This window comes from Micropterus dolomieu, linkage group LG21 (assembly GCF_021292245.1).
Source record: "Micropterus dolomieu isolate WLL.071019.BEF.003 ecotype Adirondacks linkage group LG21, ASM2129224v1, whole genome shotgun sequence".
In the NCBI taxonomy this organism is placed as follows: domain Eukaryota; kingdom Metazoa; phylum Chordata; class Actinopteri; order Centrarchiformes; family Centrarchidae; genus Micropterus; species Micropterus dolomieu.
In genome coordinates, this window is record NC_060170.1 from 9,944,311 (window position 1) to 9,967,578 (window position 23,268).

The following is a 23,268-nucleotide window of genomic DNA, read 5'->3' on the forward strand; positions in this document are numbered from 1 at the left end:
ACAAGCTGGTTGGAACTTGGTATAAACTTTTAGTTTATAGCATTTCAGAAATGGTTCCCAGAATCAGCTGATTTGTTCTTTTGCTGCAGGCAAGAAAAAAGTAAATCTCAGAGCAATAAATTGCAGGTGGAACACATTGCTTGAGTGTTGTTTTTTTTTTTTTTTTTTTTTTTAATCATCCAGCGCAATAAATCATATGTCAGTGTAATCATAACCACATCTTTAAATAACTTGCGAAAAGATACTCTATCTAAATCTAGCACTGTGAAACACTGGTGTTCTGTAACCTGGTAAACCTGCAGATTCTGCTGGCAGTTGTCAAGATAAATGGTTGAACCAGATAAAGCACATTCCTAAAATAGTTACAGCAATTAGACACTTGAAGGGACAGATGGATTAAGTGTCTTAATAGACTGCTTCATACCCCCCCTGCCCCCATTTATAGGTGATAGATATTTATTGGTCCTTTTTTGGAAATTCATAGTGTGTCACACAGCAAACATCAGACTAACAGCATCAGCCGTTCACACTACACAACTTACCATCTTGTGACTTTGTGAGTCTTGAAGTCGTCTTGGCGTTCACACTACTTGATTGATCGATGACAGGGGGTCACACGCTACACGAGCTGACAGCGGCTGTGTCACCCGACGCTGGTCTCCAAACCACGTTTTGTCAAGAAAACGCATGCGAGACGGGAAAGGACGCGATTCTGCACACGAACCAGCTGTTTATTATAAAGATGGCGATTATAAAGACGCCGATTATAAAGACAAGGAAACAGGGTGAAAGAATGAATTAGCACACGCAGGTAGCAGGGATTGTCTGAGCTACAGAGAGAGCTGGAGGGGAGTAAAAAGGTGCAGCTCCACCAAACACCCAATTAACTCTTGACTGTGAGGTTACAACTCACGGCCCGAAAGGAAAACAACAAACGCACGTGTGCACATTTTCAGCTGAGGTCTGCGGCTTTCTTTGGCTATCCTTCAACTCAACAATCAATCATGATTTCAGTTAAATGCGAAAGTTGCTGTTAACTGTTAACTTGTCTGTGGTCTGCTGCTTTCTGATCAGGTGACGACGTGCTGTTGCCGAGGCGACATTAGTTTTGTTTTACGGTGGACGGACGGTAACATTACAGAGTTGTTGTTGTTGTTGTTTTCTTTTAGCTTGAAATAATCCCATACTTTGGACACTTTCTTTTGTCCCTCGCTGTTTTCTCTCTCTTCCTCTACTTTGCAAACAGCGCCCTCATTATCACCTCATGTTCACAGATGTGCGACAGTAATAAATGTCCGTGCGAAACAGTGTGCTATGTAGTTAAATGGATTAAACGAAGCATTTTAGTTATCGATTTTAATGATGAATCGTTTCAGCCCTAGACAAAGATATATTATAACTTGTGAGGATAAACCTCTGGACGAAAAGCACATTGACAAACGCTGCAACAAATGTGTGGAAAGTGAAGAAATTGTTTCATCAGTATCCTTTATCGTAGCATTTTAGTATTTTGATAAAGGTAATTTGATTTATTATTCTTATCAATCATCACAAATTGATCACTTCATTTTGAGTTGTTTTGTGACCTCACGTCCAATTTATGTTTTTGGAGGTGAACATAAAAAATCTTTCAAAAATGACTACAGATGTTACTGTAGATTTTATAGATGATTTAAAAAATAATACTAGTTTCTACATCATTTTCCTACACAGTGATTCACTGGGGTCTCTAACCTCATCAGGAACAGAACCCTGCTGAACTCCTGTTTTACTCCCAAAGAAAGATGATTTCTCTTTATAGTAACCGTTTATTAGCAGAGTAGTGGTCTCATCCTGAGGTTGTTCTTTATACTACAAGTCTTGCAGAGTTTTGACTTATTCAGAATATAATAATATGGACTATTATGAGAGAAGTTAAAGTCACTTTGTGTAGAAGTTTGGCAGCCTCAGTGGGAGTATCAAAAAGGCACAAAAATGCTGTCAAATTGTCACCCACTGCAAATGATTATTGAATTCCAAAGAATTAACTACAGAGCCACAAAAAAGGAATACTTATTGACCCCCTTTACAAGCTGTCCGGACTGCTGTAATTTTCCGAACTGGCTGCAGTATGTTCATTAATGTGTTACTTTCAAATCAGAAAAATGACACTTGTTTTGATTGAAAGCGACCTTTCTGTGCAGCTCCCGCATGAGTGGCAGATTGAATACAGTTTATTTGTGTTTAAATATGCTGTGATTTGAGGGTGTTTTTGGTAACCACAGTACTTTAGAGCTGCCAGTGTTGTCGTCTCTAATGCAGTCTGTTAAGTACATGCCTACCTGCTGCATGCCTTTTATTTATTATCCTCCGGAAGAAATGAACATTTGATTAAATGATCTTCTCTTGCCTTTTCCAAGTCTCTGAAGTTAATATTTTGCTGAATTTTAAGAGTACGTGATGCTGGATTCAGATATCTCTGCATGCGTCTCACAGATGGTCCAAACTGTTGCTCTGTAATTTAAAACCCTCGCTCCAGAAGTTTATGCTCAGACACTCTGTTTCCAGATGCTTGAAAGTGAATCTTTGTCATTTCAAGAAAGGAACAAACTTCAGAATCAAACTGTACACGTTTTCTGAAAGAGAGGGATATAATAAGGTAGAATCGGTCAGCCAGAGGAATGAACATAATGACGTATAATTTTCTTTGATTTCCATAGTTAGTCTTAATTGGCCCAAATGCTTGTCATTCTCAAATGCTATGTTTATCCCTGTGCACAAGGCCTGCGGCTGCGCCACAGGAAGAATAGCAGGGAGTTGAAAGTGATACTACCAGAAAACTGGATGTGTGATTATACAGCAACTGGACTGACTGAACGTTGACTCAACCCTCTCACTTTATGACCTACTGTGCTGTTCTTGTTTGAGAAGGTCCCGATCTTGGTCCAGTTTTCACCTTTTGGAGAGCTGTTGGTTTATTGGTTAGTCGTTTATTTAGTTTTTGGACAAGAAGCCGGCTCGCTGAACGCGTATGTAAAGGTACGGCGCTCGTTTTCAACATTTCGAGTGCAACTTTTGATGCGCATCTTTTACACATCACATCAGTTACTGCAGATATAGGTCTTCGCAACATTTACAGTATATCACATATAACGGCATACAAAATATTGTGCATTAGGATAGTCTCCATTTTGGAAAACAGTTGGTTCCATACCAAGGTTCAGTCCATGATGAAACGATTGCTTTGTCTTGAGCCATGTTTCAAGTGTTTTAAAAATACTGAAGTTTACATTATCCGCTATGGCCCTCAGTTCCAATTAATCTGCTGCTCTGACTAAAAATGCTGACTGTCCAAATGCCGTTTTTCCTAAATTAATCCGAGCGGTCACCTCTGACTGATGTCCTGGTCTCCCTGTCTCTGCAGAATGACACGCATTGCTCAAGTGGTGGTGGCGCAAGATCATGAATTAATCATGAATAGAGAAGGCTTTATATTTACCTAAATTCTGTCTTGCTGCAGAGATAGCCTCTTCTACCTGATGATGGGAAGCCTTTACTTTTAGCCACTTAGATGTAGCTGGAAGTGTTTTCCTTCCTCTTTTGTGACGGTAGACTTGTACAGTAGAAGATGAAATCCTCCTCCCTCCTTGCTGGGATAATTGAAATGCTTTGAAGCAGGCTGTCCAGAGTTGAACTCAGCAGGCTCACTCTGGACATCAAAGGAAACCAACCGTCACAGGCTGGGGGCAGTACCGCAGCTATTGCTGCCTTACGGTAGTGAACATCAGAGTTGAGGTGTCTAGCCTCCTCACCCGACCCACGTCTTCTCCATAGTCGGCACAGCGGCTACTTTTCCAAGCTTCAAAGGCATTTGCTAATGAGGGCCAGATGCAGAGCTGAGACAAAGTAGCCACTGCATGTTCTGCAATGATTTCGAATAAACATGTACATATTAGCACCGGAAACTTGTAACTATACAGTATTCTGTCTAGTTACAGGGGGCTTTTGTTTGTGTTTTGAGTTCTCACAGAGATGCTCCTAGGGGGGAAAAAAACAAACACCTGTGCACAATCATGTTGCTTATCCACTGAGAGATAAAATGCCCTGCATGCTGCTGCACACACAGCTCATGTTTTCATTCTACTGAGCCCTTTCTAAATAAATATCCCAGTTCCTCTGGAGGCTTTTTCCCTCCATTAAAGCTGTAGCCTCAACTTTTATTAGGGGAAAAACAAGCCTGTTGAATATTCAGCGCAGTGCATTTGCAACCTTTACAGCCCTCTTAACTTTTCATGCTGTTTACTGTTGACACACACGTTACAAAGCCTTAGCTTTGTGGGTTTGTTTGTTTGTTTTTTTTCACAGTGGAAAAAGTGAACTGTCACACCACATCCTGTCAAGACTTTGTGTTTTTTCTTAAGTTGGTCACTTTATATGTAAAAAAATGGGTCTAGACACAGTCGCATTTAGACCTGCATGAATGTTGACACTAATCATGCCAACAGTGTACTGACTTAATAGTAGAATAATTTTTTTATCCAGATTTTTAAAAAAATAAACATTAGGTCTTTGTTCATGTAGTATTTCCCCAACAAGCAAACAAAATTCTGAATTCGGGAGAAGCCTGTTATTGAACGAGTGGAAATCCATCTTATTGCCTTTTGTTACATTAATTTGGAAACTTTTTGTGAAAGTCATGTTTTTTTTTTTTTTTCCACTTGAATCATCTTCCTCTTTACTTTTACTTTGTTGTGGCCATGTGACAGCTCGGTGCACTTTAACATGTAAATCTTGCCTGAAAGTGCTGAGGGGAAATTTTCATTTGATAATTTAGGGGCAGGTTCACACCTAAAGGTCTGCTTCCTGAATCGAACCAATGCGAGGATGATACAATGTTTAAATTTTGCATCTGATCCGAAAACTCAAACGGTCCAGAAATTGTAAACAAAAGCCATATGGTGGAAATGTCGTCTTGATTATTGGTCGTACAGTTAACACCGGTTAAAAAAAACAACAAACCCGTCCATATTTCTACCTGGATATCATCATGGAGCACAGTCGGGTTCTGTTAGTGTTGTTCTGGAGCGCGTATCGGCCGACTTTAAAGGGTCACTCATATGAATGTCTCGTAAGACAGCGGGTATTAAATAATTGTATAATGCAGTGAACAAACTCTGCATCAGACGGTTTTGAATGTTTTGAACGTCTCCGAATGAATGAATTAATGCAAATCTATCCCTACATGTTGCATACATAAAGTTCAATATATATCACCTTTCATCAAGAGTAAGTATATAATAATTATTTTATATTGTATGTATTTTTGTTTACAGTATTTCATATTTTGGCTGTAATTGTTCTATTCTCTGTATCAGGGCTCGGCAACCTTTTCTGTGTTGAGTGTCAAGATACAAATATGAAGACATCCAGTGTGCCAGCAGCGTTGGTTAATGTCATTTATTTTTAATTTAACTTAATTGAACTCTTAATTGAAGTTTGATGATGATAATTATAGACATAATAATTAGGGCTGTCAAGCGATTAAAATATTAATGTAATTACAGGTTTTGTAACTTGTTTGGAATTTTGTAATTAATTGAATAATGATATAAGCATTTAAAATATTTAAATCCAAATGGATTTTGGTAGATGAGTGCATAAATGATGATAAACAAACTTATTTAGCTAAGCATATGTATTTCCTGTACATTCATAACCTTTTTCACTGTTCATATGCAATATGGAAAGGTTATGCCACAACAATTTTTATTAAAAATACTAATGGTGTTTTTTGTGGTATTGAAGACCCTCAAGAAACTTCCCTGGTTTGAATAAGCAAGTCACCACTGCACTGAACAAGACAAGGTCAAACCTGCTTAAAAGACGCTCGTATCCCCCCTCAAAATTGAATGTTTTAGTTTGGCCCAGTCTCAGACATTTCTGTTATTTTGACAACCCTAATAATAGTGTTAATTCGTCATGGTGGTTGACCATCTGTTTTTTTCTACTAACTTAATGTCATATTAAACACCGTAGCGGCATATGTTAATACAGCAGGATTGAGTTTGCTTTCTCACGTGCTACTTAAGATGTCTCTGCATGCCCATGTTGGCACATGTGCCCATGGGTAGCCGCAGAAATTAGTATTTCTTAAATTGCTATATTGCTTAGTCTTATTCTCCCTTCTCTGACCTTTCTTTTAATATAGAGTTGCAACAAACTATCATTTTAATGATTAATCTGATTTTCTTAATTTTTTTTCTTAATCATTTGATGAATCGTTTGATATATAAATTGTCAAATCATGATCAAATACTGACCACAATTTCCTGAAGATGATGTCTTTGTATCTATCACACATGAAGGTGGAATTTGTTTTAATGTTTGGTATTCTTGCTTGAAAAATGATTAATAGATTACAAAAATAGTTAAAAATTTACTTTCCAACTGCTGACGAATCAATTAATCATTGATTTAGTAATTTGAGAATAATCATGTATAAAGTGTCTAATTTCAAGGAAACAAATTATTCATTTGAGCAGACCTTTTTCTTCCCCTGTAAATCACTGTCCTCTGTTTTATCATAAAACAATAAAGCATGAGACACGACTGTGTTTGATTACTTGTTAGTTTGCGTCTGTTATTGTTTTACTTGCATGTCGAGTCTCCAGTATCACAATAAATCATCTCGGTGGCTTGTCGTGTAAACACAGACACACGCCTCCCTGTGAAGAGGAACCTGACATGAGTCACTGTAAATCAGGAGACGTGCACCTGCAGCTCCTGTCATGCCACTGCGCTCTGTGTGCGTGTTTTTAACGTTTATGTAACAGCCAAGGAGGAATAAAACAAGTTGTTCAGGTTTGTGTCAGCTAACGTCGTTGCCCTGTTTTTCTTTAGTAAATTTCAATTCTCCAGTCGTGTCACGCTCAGGCTACTTGTAAATCAGCTTGCTCTGTTCAGAAAGAGTGGATTAAGGTGGGTTCTACTTTATTTATTTTTTTTAAATCCTGTCTTTGTTCAAACTAAGTGGAAAGTTCAAGTTGTAAAAATATGGATGACTCTAAAAGGTCTTGGAGACTGACTGATAGTTCGGCCCTGTGAAAGCAAACCAATTATTTTCTAAGATGAATGATATTTTCCCTATAGGAGAAACCTGAGTTAAAATCCACCATGATACTACAGCAGGTAGGCAGAGCTGTTGAGTAATATGATGCCACGCTTGACTTATCTACAAAGCTTTGGCTTCTGGCAACAGTTTTTCAGCCAGTTTGGGTCAACTGTGATTTAGTTGTAAGACACATTCGGCTGTTTGACAGTGCGTGTTTTATATGGCCGAATTTTTACAGCATACTAAATTAACTGTTCATATTAAAATCTTAAATAAAATGGGTGTTATCACCAAGGCCACTTATTGCTATACAAGGTAGGAAACTGGTACTGTATGGATATTGTTGATGGGTAGATATTGGTAGTTTGGTTCGAAATTTGTAATATTTAGGTGGATCTCTTGGCAGAAATGGAATATATGTATGTTTTCATTGGTGTATAATCAGCTGAAACAAGAACTGTTATACAAAGGTTTCTACAGTAGCTTTTTTGGGTTTTTTCATACACTCTTAGAAGGGGTAGGGTGAGGCGAGAGATGTTCAGTTGGTTGCACTCTGCATACTCAAGGCTTTAAGCCACTAAATCCTACACACTGGTCCTTTTTTAACATTACGTAACATTATCTCTGGTTAAAGGAAAAATAACGTTCACTGCATGTTAAATTAATTGCCACTGATGATTCAAGGGACATTTTCCTATATTTAGTAACTGGTGAGCGAAGTAGTTTAGCAAGTTGTAGGATGGCATTTAATCAGCTGATATGATTTAAAGTGTGTGAATCATTTTATTTATTAATCTGACAATTATTTTTAGATCCATCCACTAATCGTTTAGTCTTTCAAAAAGTAAAAAAAAAAAAAACATTCAGAAGCCCAAAAACTAAAAGGATTTGAGTCCAAACCCCAAAATTATTCAGTGTATAACTATAAACCAGGGAAAAGCAGCAAACTATCACATGTGGGTAGCCAGAACCATATATTTTATATATTTCGGATTTTTGGTTGATTAAATGACCGATTATTTTTAAAGTTGTTACCAATCGACTAATTATTTGAGCTCTGTTTTTGATCTTCCGTTTGATTGATCTGTAACCTAATATGCAAATATATTGATACATTTACTTGTCACTAAATATATATATTCTTACTATTGCTACCCAAATATCTCCTGACAGACCTGATGAAACACGTCTCATCTCTGATAGATGCCCAAATGAAGTGTGTCTAAGCCTTAGCCTACCGATGTATGACTTTTTGTTTACTCTGTCTTCACCTTCAGCTGCTGATCACTGAAGGGAAATGCTGCTGTGTTGGTTAATATGTAACCGTTCATGAAAGGGCTTTCCATTACGTCCTATTGTCTGCCTCATTAGCTGTTTTTCAGCTACGAGTTGAAGGTTAGCGCAGGCTGAAGAATGACCAGAGGTTGTTAACCACATTAGCTTGCCATGGTCTTTACCTGGAGGCCCTGCAGAGGGGTCAGTTCTGCCCAAACAGCCTGAAGTCCTGTTTCCTCTTATAGGACACAGATCGTTTGTCTGTCATCTGAGGAAGTTGTCTAATCTTAGCCATGAAACTTACGCTCTCACTCAGGGCTGCTGGGTGAGTGCTTGTTGGGGGGGCTTGCGGACTCAGTCCTGTTTGATACCTGCGTGCTGTCGGAGGAAGTTAGAATGAGAGTTACAGGTAAGCTGCATGAGCAGATTGTTAGAGTAACCCGTCTCAGTGTTGTGGTTTTGATGACAGATAACATTATGTACCAACAGGTTATTTGTTTGGTTATGTCTGCTGCAGGTGTGACAAAGCTTCAGCATTACTCAGTCCTACAGGCCATAATAACAACTAGTTTTCACTGTTCACTTCACACCATCCCAAGAAGAACACAAAAATGGTTTTGTTTGTTTTAAACTAGGAACTCATGCATGTGACATTGAAGTCTTAAGAGTTTCCTTTCAGTACTTTTCAGAGTCCACCCAGTTTTACGGAGTTATTACGCAACAGACTGAAAGCTCGTGTTTTCTTGAGGGTATTCATAGAAATGCTGAAAAGTCAACAGAGTCGTAAATTATGAGTAAAAGTGTGAGTTCCTCAATATGTTGATCATTAACTGAATGTCATGTCGCTGTGCAGCAGAAAGGAGAGAAAATGGACTATGTGCAGACAGTCCTTTTTCTGCTTTATTTCTAACTTTGAACATTGGAGATCACACTGGTCTGAATTTTTAAATTAAAGGGGAGGAGAGTGTTTATGTTCAAAAGCTGACCTGTGGTTCCAATACTGCCAGCTCCAGTTGGCTTGTTTTCCTGGCCCATAGTGAAATTGATTCCAATGCCATAGGAACCCCACAGGCTTCCCGTGACCCACAGGATTCCTGAAAAAATGTCAACATCTAGTCTGAACCTTAGCTCTGTGTACATTTTCAATGTTCACTATGCTTTATTCACCAAAATGTTTTTGGCTATCAAAAAAACATCAGTTCAAAGTACAAAAGCATAGTGTTTCAGTCTCGCAGTCTTCATTTGTCAGCTTCTTACATACTTGCTGAAAAAGTCTAATTAAGCCTGAATAAGCTAAGGAGATAAGGAAGACAGAATCCTAGTTGGTATATTTTTGCTGCATTGAATATCTGAGCATTTCCTGCTCCTTCCTTCAGGTTTGCATTCTGCACTTCTGAGATGTTTGGTCAGTCAGATGTGGTGTTTTTTAAAGTTTTGGGTTTTTTTTGTTCATTATGTATTTGCATGAAGTTGGCAAGAAGGTAAATTGGATTGAAGTTGCTTGCTTCATTTTATTTTGTTAGTAAATATGTCTTAAAGCTACATATACTGTATGGACACCCACACAGGGTGTGTTCACTTGCTTTGCTAAACTGGGTTCATATTTGTTTTCGTCTCCGTCTACCGCCAATGTGGTGTTGGGATTTGCGAGGGATGCCCGTCAGCTCCTGTACGACCTACTGTCACCCATAACGCCCTTCTCTGCGTACCGTAGGTCCACAGTGATATTTACCAGTATCTTGTTAAAGAAGCATACAGTTATGTCAGCCTCACCTTTTTGTAGTTAAGTTTATTGATTTCCCTGTGTCTTTCTGCACACTTATTATTGTGGTAGCTGTCTCTGTTCATACTGCATACATAAAGTATTTATACATTAGGAGCATCTCTGTCACTGTTAATATGAACTTAAATGGTCCTCATTTTATTTTATTTTTTTTCCCCATGTCCTAACTGTTTATTTAGTCAGATGGTTTTCGTCTTTATTTTGGTCCATCTACATTCACTCCGCATGTGTGTCGTAAGCTAAAACTTTTAAAGTCTGATACTTTTGCTCATGAAGAACATCGTCCTCTTTCTATTTTGTACCCTAAAGTGGCAGATTCTCCTCCAAATCCAAACATCCCACAGTCTAAACTGTAGTTTAGAGACTGAAAGACTTGTTCTTTGGATGTGGAATGGATGTTTTAATTTCTAGTTACTTCACATGCTGATTTTAAATGTGAGCCAGAGTAGCTCAGAGGAGGAGGGACTTCAGACTTTTTAGCAACGCACGTACGATTGCGGTCTATTTGGGTGTTGGAACAGTTCAGGGTGCTCTGTAATGGTTGGTTCAGATCTCTTTCCTCTCTGTGTCAGATATATAATCGGTCCTCGTGATGACGTACAGTTAGTATTTAGACTCATCAGCCTAATGATATTGCTGCACTGCTTTATTTGGGTGTGTTCTGTAAATGGGGATTTACATGTGTTGCAGATGAGCGAACAGAGTGACCTTTCAGACTTTCCCTCTGACCCCTATGGATCCTATAGGTTTGCAAAACAAGTTTTCAACAGGTGGATGGCTTAATGGTCATAAGATTTACATAGTATCTTGTTCATTAGTTATACCTAGCTAAAACTAATAGTCTAATACAACAACCCTGCAATAAATCCTACATTTTAATGATGAAGTTATTGTCACACTGTTCAGTTTTTAGAGAAGTGTTTGTGTGGCCATTTTGAAGGCTGTAGTTTGTGGTGTTCTTTCTAATATTTAGACCTGTAGACCTCACTGTAGTCTTTATTATTATTTAAGCAGGGAGGGCCATCGAGAGCAAGTTCTTTTTTACAAGGATTCCCTGATTACAGTACATATAAAACAATAAAAGCACATAAAAGTCACAATATACATCAAACTAAAGGACAAATCAATTCAATTAAAAAAACGCACACATACTGCTCATCAGTCAAATGACATTTGATGATATTGATGATGGATTAGGTTGTCTAATTTTACAAGCTTCTGCTGGTTGTTCCTTGTGTGGAGGATAGTGTTTCCATTACATGAACATTAAGTGAATAAAAAATCACTAATAGAAAAATTGAAGCCTGTCTTATTTCGCTAAAGACCCTCTTAGAGGCCACTAGGGGGCCTAGATCCCACTTTGGGAACCAGTGATCAGCAGGGTAGAGGATCTGAGGTCAGTAGTCCTGTTGGTAAATGGAGTCTGAAGTCAGTGTATAAAAAGAGCGTGGGGCTATCTGGGCCAACCTTGCCTGCTTTTACTCCCCCTCTTTCTGGGCCATGAAGTCAACTTTTTCCCCTCATGTTGGCTTCTTTTTATTAGAGGAGAATAGCTCTTTTGTTCCTGCTCATAATGTATCCATTGATGATGACCAGGCCAGTGCACACAGGACCTCTATGTTCATAAATGTCAGATGCAGACACACCTGTGAAAAAGCAGAGGTCAGTGCCATCAATCACGCTAAGTGGGCCTCAGCTTTCACTAAAAAATGCCTTTGTGTAACGGAACATGAAATACATGTCGGACGGAGATCTCTCATGTACTCTTTGGGAAAGATGTTTCTCGGTTATATATTACATTATGGTTAAGTCAGTGGACGCTGTGGCAGGGCAATAAAACAAAAATGATAATTATCGCAAGATTATTTTCTATTAAGATGTATTTTGTTGAGGAAAAGGATCTGAAAAAGATTTTCCTTAATTTTGCATATTTGTTGAAATTTATTTTGTCATTATTGCTTTAAATGTTCCATATATGATTTGTGAAGTGACCCACTGTTTGATCAAGTGTTTGTTCTGACCTTAAAGAAAAGTTTAAAACCGCAATCAACCGTCTATTTTCTTTCATTTTCACTCGGGAGCAAAAATCAGCCTGTAAACTTGAAAGAAATAATGTTTTGACATTTATCGTGATAACTATCGAAATGGTGGGACACTTTTGGCCATATCTCCCAGCCCTAGTGGAAGTAGAGATTACGAATGTAAATGCATTCAATGGATTTGAATTTCTGTATGAAGTGTGTGTGTGTGTGTGTGTGTGTTTGTTTTTTTTTGTTTTTTTTTCTTTAAATGTTCTTTGGTGTTTATATCAGTTGTTGTTGTAATAGCATACAAGAATATATTATCTAAAGATATAAACAGTTGTTATACTGCTTTGGATACGTCTCCGCCTGTGACTCTTTACAACTAATTTGACATGCGAGTTAAATGTGTCCTTGTGTGTTTTGTCTCAGTTTGCAGGTTGCATGGTAATCTGGACTTGATGCATGGCAGTTGCATGACCGCAGAAGGTCTTGTTGTGGGACTGAGAGCACACAGCTGCAGCCATGGCTCAAACCGTGCACGTGAATGGCAATGGCCCAGGTAACATTCCCCTCTGTTACATTATGGTTCTCTTTTCTTCTCATTTTGGTTTGTGTGTGAGATGCTGCAGCGTGTTCTGTTTATCTTTTTGTTTTGTGAAATTAGTATTTTTCTCTGCCGGGTCTCTCCTTGTGTATCGGACCGAGTCATCACAACCATATTGTAGTAGATGGTTGTATAAAGTTGGTTGCACCAGTATGACTAGTTTGTTTTCTCCATTACACTGTTGGTTACTAATAATATACTTTTACATGTGAAACGACTCCTGGCTGCCTCATGAGCTATATGTGCTCATCCTTACTAATTCAAGCTAGGCTGGATAAGGATACAATGGTGGTAAATGTAGATTTGGTGTCTAGTGTCACGGTTACGTCAGACATGTATATTTAACTGGTCAGCTCCTGCATCACATCTGTCTCTGTTGGTTAGTTTTCACTTTCATCGTTTTGAGATTTGGATCAGAATCACACTTGGACATCCCACCAAAATATTTGGGAGGACTAGGTGTAGCAGCACTAAATTACTTCTTAAAACATCACACAAGGTGACCCGCCAAATCTCTCTCCTTTGTCAGTGAATTTACTACTTTGACTTTACCCTCTGTATGAAATGTTTTGCCTTTGTTTGAATGCAATTCATGCAGGACTTTTTTTAGAAAACTTTTTTTACTCTGTCCAGCTGATGGGACACCAGCCTGCGCCAGGATAGTAATCAAGTGGATCCACTATCGTGCAATGAGTTGTATTTGTGATCAGAGTGGGAGTGGATTTAGGGCAGGTAATGTGGGCACTTTGTTGGTAAAGCAATAACCAACAAAAAGCATTGCCCTGCCCTAGCTGTAGCTTTCCATATGGCTTATTATTATTGAATATTAAATTCAGATTTTATACAGCAGACATGAATTAAAATACTAGAAATATTTCTAAAAATCTCTACAGCATATGTATTCATTCACACACATCTGCAGTAATGTCAAACATTAGCTTACGGTGGATAAACCCCCCCCCCCCCGACATTTTGTCCAAACTAATTTGCTCCTCTGTAAGTTATTTCTCGCCTCTGATGCCTCTGAAACACGGCAAGTTTGTTTGCGTTCACACGGCGCGCATGTAGAGGAGATTTCCACTCTTCAGTGTGAAATAAATGCTGTCAGCTGAGGCGTAGCTCTGAACACACACCTGCAGATGGCTCATGTTCCTGGCCAGACTAACAGGAGAGAGTGAAGTTTCTTTCAAATCCCTCCAGGAATGCACAGCATGCAGATCAGATGCTTTCAGGACACTTAACACACCGTCCACAGCGTCCGTTTGCCACCGCCATGCATTCGACTGAGATATACCTTTATTTTTTTTTTTTTTTAGTATGTAGATGTAGTCAAGAAAAATGTGTGCATTCACTTCAAAGGTCCAACAAAGTGTTTTTATTGTCATTTTTTACAGAATGTGAAACATGCTGAGGAATGCTACATTAACACTGCTAACCTCCTCCCCCCCCGAAATCTGTAAAAATAGCTTCTTTGCAGTGTTGGCAGTTAACATGCCAACGTGGTCACCTGCTGCACCAAAAGAATTTCAAGAAGACGGTGGAACTTAACCTTTAGTGCTCCAGTCTAGCGGTCAGTGCTCAAAAAGGGGTAACAATCATGCCATGTGATTATTAAGAAGTATTAAGTTTGGCCTAATAACTTTAGGAGACAACTAATCTGACATTGATTCCTCTGCATCTGTTCAGTTGGTTTTAGAAGCTGAACTATTTACAGCTGTGAAGTATTTGTTAGCAGTGTCCAGTTTTAAAGGAAAGTTTAGATTAGTCTCTTTATGAGAAGTGCTACTAATCCTGTAAGACATTTGTATAAAGTTTTCTGTGCCTCTGGAGCTTTGTCCAGTCTGTGAAAATAACTTGCATCATCCATGTATTCTCAGCTTGTTCTTTACACTTTGAGGGGTTTGGGATTTAAGAGATGTAGACATTTACTTTGCAGATAGAGTCAAATGAAATGGTATTGAGTTATATTATGGGAAGGGTAGTACAGCTGAGGGTGTTGGTAGGCAAATGTTCGTTAGCCTTCCTGGCTTGTCTACTATGTTAAACAGTAAAGAAACGCACAACACAGCAGTAACAACAGTTAGTAAAACTCTACAGCAAATGGATGTGTGAGGTAAAGCTTGTTGATCAAGCTGCTGTGTCTTCATTCATTCTTCTCTATTTAAGCAGTACCTGTAATTCAGTGCAAAAACTGCAAATGTAAAAACAATGACTATGAGGAAAAATAAGCTAAATAACAACTCGAGCCTTCTTCCCTCAAGCAGCGAAGTCGTGGTTTGTCTATAATAAAAACCCTGCCGAGCCTGTGTCATGGCTCAAAGCACCATGATGGCTTTGGCCTGACTTGAATGCCACCAGTCTGTTGAGGACAGAAAACCCAGAGATCAACAGGCTGATGGGTCGACCCCCCTGCAGCTCATTCAAACCCACTGACCCAGCTGCCACTTGAAATACTCCATGGTACGGTTTTCTTACTGTGCCCATCGGTCACTTTCCTATTGTGTTAGTATGTGTTTATATAAGTGCTGTGAGTGTGTGCCAAAGGGGCAGGGCGCTGTGTCTTTGTAACTAAACTACTAGGGGATAATTGTTTGTTTTATTAACTGGTCCTGAATGTTCTGGACTCTTAGTGTCTTTACACAGCCGTGTCTGATGAATAGAAGTTGAACTGGTTTGTTTAAGTGTGACTGTATCACAGTGTGCATTAATCCGTTCATTGTCAGTATTTGAAAGGTGCCTTCTGTAGTCAGAACAGCTGACCAGTATATTTTAGCATCAACAATGTGTGCATTTACCAATGAGCCTGGCTCTTTGGCGTTGTGGTCAAGTTGCATGCTTGGTACCCTGTAGACCTGGGTTCAAATCCGGGTGGGGTGACTGCTCTTGCCCCTCCGTCACAGGAAAATGGCTATTTTTAAACTATTTATAGCCAGTCAGTCTTCAGTGCGTCCCTCCAGTATTTTGGTTTATGCCCAAATACCTGAAAAAGTAATGATATTTCAGCCTCAGTTGAACTTTCTGTTTAGTACTAATTAGCAAGTGTTAGCATGCTAATACGCTAAACCAAAGTGATGAACATGGTAAACATTATACCTGCTGCATCTGCAGGTTATAGATGTTTAGCGTCGTCACTGTGTGCATGTTGGCATTTAGCCCAAAGCACAGCTAAGTACGCGCTCCCAGAGTTACTAGCATGACTGTAGACTGTTTTAAGATGATGCTGAGTGAAAACAGCTGTCCTTTTGTAGCATATATCTGGGGAACTAATGCAGAAAAAGTTAGTTTTATATAATTGTGATTTGGTATATAAATAATTTTTTATTTTTTGCACCTGCAAAAATATTTTCAATTTGTATTATTTTTACTCCGTCTGGTTGACTTCTGTTTTAACACTTTTCGCACTCTGCTTGATGAGCTGTCTTCCCTGAAGCATAGTTTGAGGTTTAGGGATTACCATTTATGAAAAACAATACTGGAATCAATGAAGTTGCAGACATCGCTTTATAGCCACAGCCCTGTTTAAGGTTGCTCACACTAAAGTGTCTACCCTAAAATGATTTGAATAGACAAATATATGTGGTACAACTATATTCTAATATTCCATATTTTTTAATTGCTGTGTGGTTTGTTGCAGTTGCACACTCAGTGCCTTTGATTATTTTGCTTGACCGTTTATGAGAAAAGACAGAGAAGGGCAATGTTTTTCAGACTGCCTCAGTGTTTGCAGAGGAAGCTCAAACATTTCCTCCAGCCTACATCATCATGTACAGAGCTAAGTTGTTGAATCTGGCAACAGGGTCTGGCACAGTGCTGTGAGTTTCTAGAAGAAGCTAATACATCAGTCTGCTCAGTCTGTCCTGCCTGGGTTCAGTTTGAAAAGTGCTGGAATGTGCAGCTTAAATGTTTTTGTGTTTTATTTCCTGTTTTGTAATTTTTTTTCATGCGGACGGATGTGTCTCACTGTTCCTAGTGTTCCTAGCTGCTACAGTAGGAGGTGTTGATCAAATGTTGGCTCTACTTTTCTTGTGAGTAATTAGGCGTATAGAGCTCACAGACAGAGCCAGGAAATACCAGGCTGGTTGTATGAGAAAAGTGTGTGTGTGTGTGTGTGTGTGTGAGTGTGAGATTATCCACTCTGCAGCTGTGTGTATGAAATCTGTGTATTTCTGTCTGTTTGTGCAATTGTAAGGAAATATCTGTTTCTATATCTGAAATATCTGAAATCTCTGCTCAGAAGTGGAGTTTTTCATTATTGGCTGTTATGAGTTAGATGTGAAAAATAAGAGGAAAACAAAGTATAGCGAGTCAGTGTTGTGATTCTGATCATTTTTGTATTCATGAATTAATTCAGTGACCCCCCCTGTGCCCTAAATGGAAGCATCGGCATTTGTTATGTTTCTTCACTTACTGTTGCCAAGCAGGATAGTGATTCCTAAAAGATGTATGAAACGGCACAACAGAATAAAAATAGTGTAGTTTATTTTCTTCTGCATAAAACCAGGGCTAATGATTATTATTATTTCCTGATAAATAAGCTAAAACATCAGTCTTTAAACTGCTTTTTATCTCCTAACCAAAGAATCCAGATTACAATGAGATAAAACAGAAAAATAGCAAAAACCTTAAATTTGGTGAACCGGAACCAACAAATGTTTTCTTGATGAATCACTTAAACGCACAGTGTCACTTTCTGCCGCTAGAGGTCTCTTACATAGAAACTATAACAAAAGACATGGTTTGATGTTGTGAAGTAGCGGGATCATGGCAGTTGTCATCTGGAAGAAACTCTGAATAGAGCAGTTTCATGTTAAAAAATCTGTTTCTCTGAGCTGTTCAGCGGTCAAAGGACTTCCCAGAGGCTCCACGAGCCGAGCTATCTGCTGACATCTGCTCAGCTTGTTTCTCTCATAATTTAATCCAGACCTTCAGGAGGTTTTTACCTGCATCTGAATTATCTGCAGAGGTCTCATCCGCCTCCAAAACAAACGGACCCGGTGATTAAAACTGGTGGAAAGCAGTTTACGTAAAAAATCTGTGGACATAGGACACTGCAAGCTGACGCTAGCAGACGACTACAACGCTGACTCATACCCAACGACCCAAAGACGATATGATGTCATGACTGGTGACCAAATAAAACGCACAGTTATCTTGATTAAAATTACGTATTTCCCTGGTATAAAAATTGTTGTAAACATTTGGGATAATGTACACAACTCAAAGGTTAGTCGTTTTTAGACAGTATACCTTAAACGATTGATTATCAAAATGAACGTGTATGATACGTCCAAGGACTCTACAGGATTAACAGTTTTTACAGTTATCAAAATGGCTGAAACCCAATGACGCGGTTTACAAAACATGTTTGTCTCAACAAAAAAAACTTGTTACAGTATCTCAGACGGACATTAAGAATAACTTCTAAGACATCTGGTGTGGGTTGAGATCCACATAATAATTATGTAATACATTTTTACTCTGAATGACAATCAGTACATTATAAGCTGTATATTTTGTAGTATAGAGAAGCCTATAACGTGGTCCGTGATTCTGACCTGCTTGATCATTTGTAACTTGTAATTAAGTGAGTTTAATTTTATAAATAGAAAAAGATAGATACAGAATTCAGAAATCAGTGATTTTAAATCAAGACATTTCTGTACATCCAGTTGGATAACAAACAACTGGCTGACAGATTGAGACCAGTAGCCTTATTTATCTCTGAGGCAGTGTGGATGTTTTAAAGGCTTTGTCAGCTCTAAATTTAAACGTTTACTGAGCCAGTGCAAAATAAGCCAAACATCAACATCAAGGCCAAATTTGGCCTTCAGTGCAGTATTTTAAGAGCAAACAGAGAGTTCACGGACTAAAAGTAACTTAAAAATTACTTGCTAAAAGATTTTGCTTGGTGCAGCAAAAATAGTCAAAAAGCAAACAAAATATCTTTATTGCTGAAGTACAGACGAGTGAAGCTTGTATTTAAAGGGATTTTATGCAGAGCACATGTCTGTTCAGCTAGAAATGGCTGACTGCTGTCACATCAGTGTGTTGCTGAATCTGGCTGTGAATAATTGCACTGTGGCTTCTTCAGATATCAAGAAGAACTGTTTTCAGTCAGCACATGGTTTCTGTTCGAGCCTCTGGCCTGGAAGTCATCTTTGAAAGACTTGTGAGTAGCTCCTGGAAACATGCGAGTTGGAACTTTTAACAGCCACATTTTCTTGCCAATCACTTCAGAGCTTATACAGAATATGTTGTTGGCCTGAATTTTACAGTAGGGTTGGATAATTAGGCTGAAATATTTGGGTGCTCCAGATGAGAGAAGTAGAGCATAAGCTGTGTGCCATGCTATTTTTACATTATATATAAAATATACTGTTTAGTTCAGTAATTAAATCTCTTCAGTTGGTCAATTTCCTCAGCTCCAAAGTACATTTTTGTAAACATTTTTTGGGGGGGGGGGGGATTTCAGTCGAGCTATGATACATTTATCCCCTTTAGATAAACTCATGATGTTTTTGACAACACAAGGAGGAAAACAAACCAATTAGGGTCAGCAACTAACTCTTATTTGCATTATCAATTTTGTTGATTTATCAGTCAAGTCTGATTGTTTCCTTTTAATTCACTTCTCTTCACATAGCTTTTTTTTTTTTTTTTTTTTTTTTGTCCAAAACCCCAAAATATTGTGAAACAGAGAAGCAGATGTTTTGTATTGTTGCTTGGCAAGTGATGAGAATTCAAATATCAAAAGTCTGAGAAATATATATTTTTTTGTTGATCAACATTTCAGCTCTAAAACTCGCTGTACAAAATCCCTCATTTATTCCTCCTTGGATAGAAAATGTGCAGAAAGTGTCAGTTGTCCTACTCTTAAAAAGACAAATTTAAGTTTAATTTTATAAATTTGTTTCATTGCGAGACAAAACTACGTGGTATGAACCCTAATTATGTCTTTCTGTCCTTGGCTGTGCCAGATGCCTGAAATCGCCGCGAGGTGTCGAGCAATAATCCTGCCCAAAGCTTATTTTTGTTTCCAACGCCCGGCACCTGACAGGCTGACAGTTGGTCTCTTCACACAAAATGATTTTACATTTGTATTAGGAAATATTGTGCTGAAAAGGTTTGGAAACAGTTTTCATCTCTCTTTCAGATCTCTACTAATGTATAAAAACCTGATGTAGCATGAAACTTTTTAAGGCTCTCAGATGCGTGAGAGATTAGTCATACTGTTGAAGCCTGAGAGCATTTATGAAGGAAATGTTGAAGTTTCAGTGTTGGGCAGTAGCGTCGCTACAAGTGCCGTTACTAGTTTAACTACATTTCTCAGTAGCTTGGTGGTAGCGTCGCTATTTTCTGAATCAAATAGCTTTTCAGTAACCAAACTCTTTTATTGACCGAGTAGTGCGGCAGCTTCCACACACGCTACATTTTCCCCAGCATTTCTGAAGGGTCAGTAAGTGACGCCACCGCCACACACGGACCTGTATGTGCAGCTGGCAGATGCGCTTCAGTGTGACGGTGACATCACGTACCGATCCTTGGGCTGATGTCTGCGACTTTGCTGCAGGGGAATAAAGACGCGCGATTGAGTTTACTTTCTATCGTGATAGTTATTGTAAGACCTTGTGAGAAGGATCAGGGTCCAGCCTGGACAGCTCGTCCTCTAGTGAGGAGGAAACTTTGATATGTAGTGGCAGAAACTTGTTTCCATGAGATGAGATCTCTGTCTCTGTGTCTCTGTCTCTCTGTGTCTCTGTCTCTCTCTCTGTCGTGCGCCCATTGCCATGAATGTTTAGGTTGCAATGTTGCCAAAGCACAAATTAACATAAACAATAAAAAATATAATTAATAATAATTAAGTAACTTTATACAAACAACAATGGTTCTCTGTTTGTTGCATGAGGAAATACATGTAGCTGCAATGATATGGCAGTAAGTAGGAGAGTTTCTGTGTGTCTGATTTAGCTCTGTCTGGCACACACACTCTGTTTGGAGCAGGTTTTTAGTCTTTCTTCTATTGCTACTGTGGAATGAAGTTAGTTCAATATAAACTAGGCCTATAGCCTACTCTGTGTGCCGATAGGTATTTAGGTGATCTATCTAACTATAAAAAATTTAAAGTTGCTTGGATGAAACTAAGCTACTTTTGCCAGGTTGCTGTAGCTTAGCTTATTACATTTCACTGGGGGGTAGCTTCTGTGTAGTGAAGCTTCATTTAATGTAGAGTAGCTAGTAGCTTGCCCAACACTGTCAAGTTTCTACTTCACCAACCAACGTCTCACTTAACTTTTTCTCCCCCCTTTTTTTTTATATAATGCAGAGGCAAGTAGCCAAGAGGGCTGTTTAATCTGGGCGGAGGTCCCTTCTTAAAGTTTCTTAAATTCTAGCTGTGCTTCGTCATGTTGGTGGAGCACAGTTTTGTTGGGAAGGTTTCAGGGTTCACTTCATCTACCAGAAATGTGTAATTCTGCGGCTGTGCAAACAGTTTTAGGCAGAGATGACTATAGAAGAAGAGCACATATGCAGCAAAAAATAATAACCTTGTAGTTTTAACTGCCATTAAAAGAGCTGCCTGTTGGGTAATCCCTGTCAAATTGACAGTGTAACAGCTGTCGATAACTGGAGCGGACTCCCGGGCTTCAAGTGTCAGTCCCTGTCACTGGAGCGTGACCACTTCAGTTGTCCCGTGTCGATGAGGTCATCACTCAGCTGTTCGGGGTCTCTGCTGTACCAGAGGGCTGCCTGTCACACGTGTGTGTGTGTGTGTGTGTGTGTGTGTGAGAGAGAGAGACATGGATGATCAACACTCGGTAACTTGTGCCAGAGAGGGACAGCACAAGACCATGACTGTGCTGCCTAACAGAGATTATTTATACCAAGAGATAAAAACAGGATGTGCTTATTTCAGGTCCAGGAGAAAACACAACCTGGACTTTGTTTTAAGAAGTGCACTTGGTGGAAAACTTGATACAAAATTTAGGCTTCCTAAAAATAAAGGAGAAGTAGCAATTATTTTCTTTGGTTAATAGTTTTTTGTTGTTGTTGTTTTTGTTTTGTTTTTTTTCTCCCTGTAAAATGCTCATTTGTCCAAGGTAATTTCTTTCATTCAGCGGTTAAGTCCCCCAAAACTGGACATCACTTTGTGCTCTCAGAAATTGTGACAAGCATATTTCATTATATTCTAACATTTTGCAGACAAAAGTAATGTGTAAAATGATAAAAAAAAAAAAATCGTTAAAGCCTTCGGTTGGATCAAGTTTTATTTACACATAACTTAATACACAGTTGTGAAAGTAGGACTTGTAAGACACACTCTGGTTGGTGAAAGTGTGCTGCAAAGTGGACCAAAGTAATAAACTAGAGTGTAAAAGTTGGACAGTAGCTAAGCTATTCAGCAACAGGCTGTTTTTGTCATGAGTTCACCTCCACTGAATAACAGGACTCTTATTTGGGTAGGGGAAGTGCTCGGCTCAGAGCCTCGTGGGATTGGAGGAGGCAGCTGTCCAATAGTGCGCCAGAGCAGCGCTGTGCTTAGTTTACACCAATAGTGGAACTTTTTTCCCCCCCCTTACAGAGAGCGTGCACGGACTGAGGAGAAACAGCAGTTCTGTGGCTCAAACAGCCTGATCTAAGTGCAGTATATCCTGTCCTCCTGAGAAAGGAGAGAAGAAGAGAAAGTAAGAATGGAGAGGGTGCTGTTGGTCTGAGGTGAGTGAAGCTTCAACAACAAGGCAGTGAGGTTTTAGCAGCAGGCTTAGCCTTGTAATTCCCTCGAATGATGAGGATTGCTGGGAGAAGTTGCTGGAGCTGGGTGGTGGACTGGAAAGGAAGGAGCAGGGCTGTTTATTTCCAGCCTGTGTTTGCTTTAGTCGGTGAGAGTTCCAGGCATACCAAGAACAAGACGCTGTATTTAGCCAACACAGTGGGACTGTAGTGGAGGCTCCTAATAGCCTGGCAAGCTGACTGGCTCTATAGATGCAGATCTCTGTGACAGGGCGCATTTCAGCTGGACTTTGTACAGATCAATAAAAGCTGCTTAAATCAAAGTGAATGTACTTTTGAAGCTTGTCTTTTTTTTATTCCTGTCTTTAAACGTGGTTCATTTGTGTCTATAAAAACTCAAATGTTCACAAAGGATGGATTTTGGACTAGAAAATATTGACATTGTCTATTTTTCTGACCCCTTTGTCTCTTCTCTTATCCACGCTTTGTAAACAACAGCCTGTTATCTGTTACAAGCTTTGCACTTTTATTTCTTGGATTCCACAAACCTCTACAGGCTGAATTGTACAAGGATATCCATTTATTTTGAAGTTTACTATGCCACTTACTATTTAATGTGTTGCCTTTTGCATAGTTGGATCTCACATAGTTTTGGGCTGACTTAAACCACCCCTTGCCAAAATGATAATCACTCATGCCTTTTCAACAGAGATACGAGAAACTTGAGACATGTTTTTACTTGCACTGTCAAATTACAGCGATTGTC

General features: G+C 39.0%; 1 protein-coding gene across 2 annotated transcripts in view; it reads left to right on the forward strand.

The window, feature by feature from the left end:
* The window catches only part of kank1a (KN motif and ankyrin repeat domains 1a), a 65,212-nt gene that overhangs the window by 24,347 nt on the left and 17,597 nt on the right, over positions 1–23,268 (forward strand). For both annotated transcript variants that reach the window (XM_046034049.1, XM_046034050.1), the window contains exon 2: positions 12,602–12,731. In XM_046034049.1, the coding sequence (XP_045890005.1) occupies positions 12,695–12,731 (37 nt within the window). In that variant the 5' untranslated portion in view covers positions 12,602–12,694. The remainder of the gene's footprint in view (positions 1–12,601; positions 12,732–23,268) is intronic.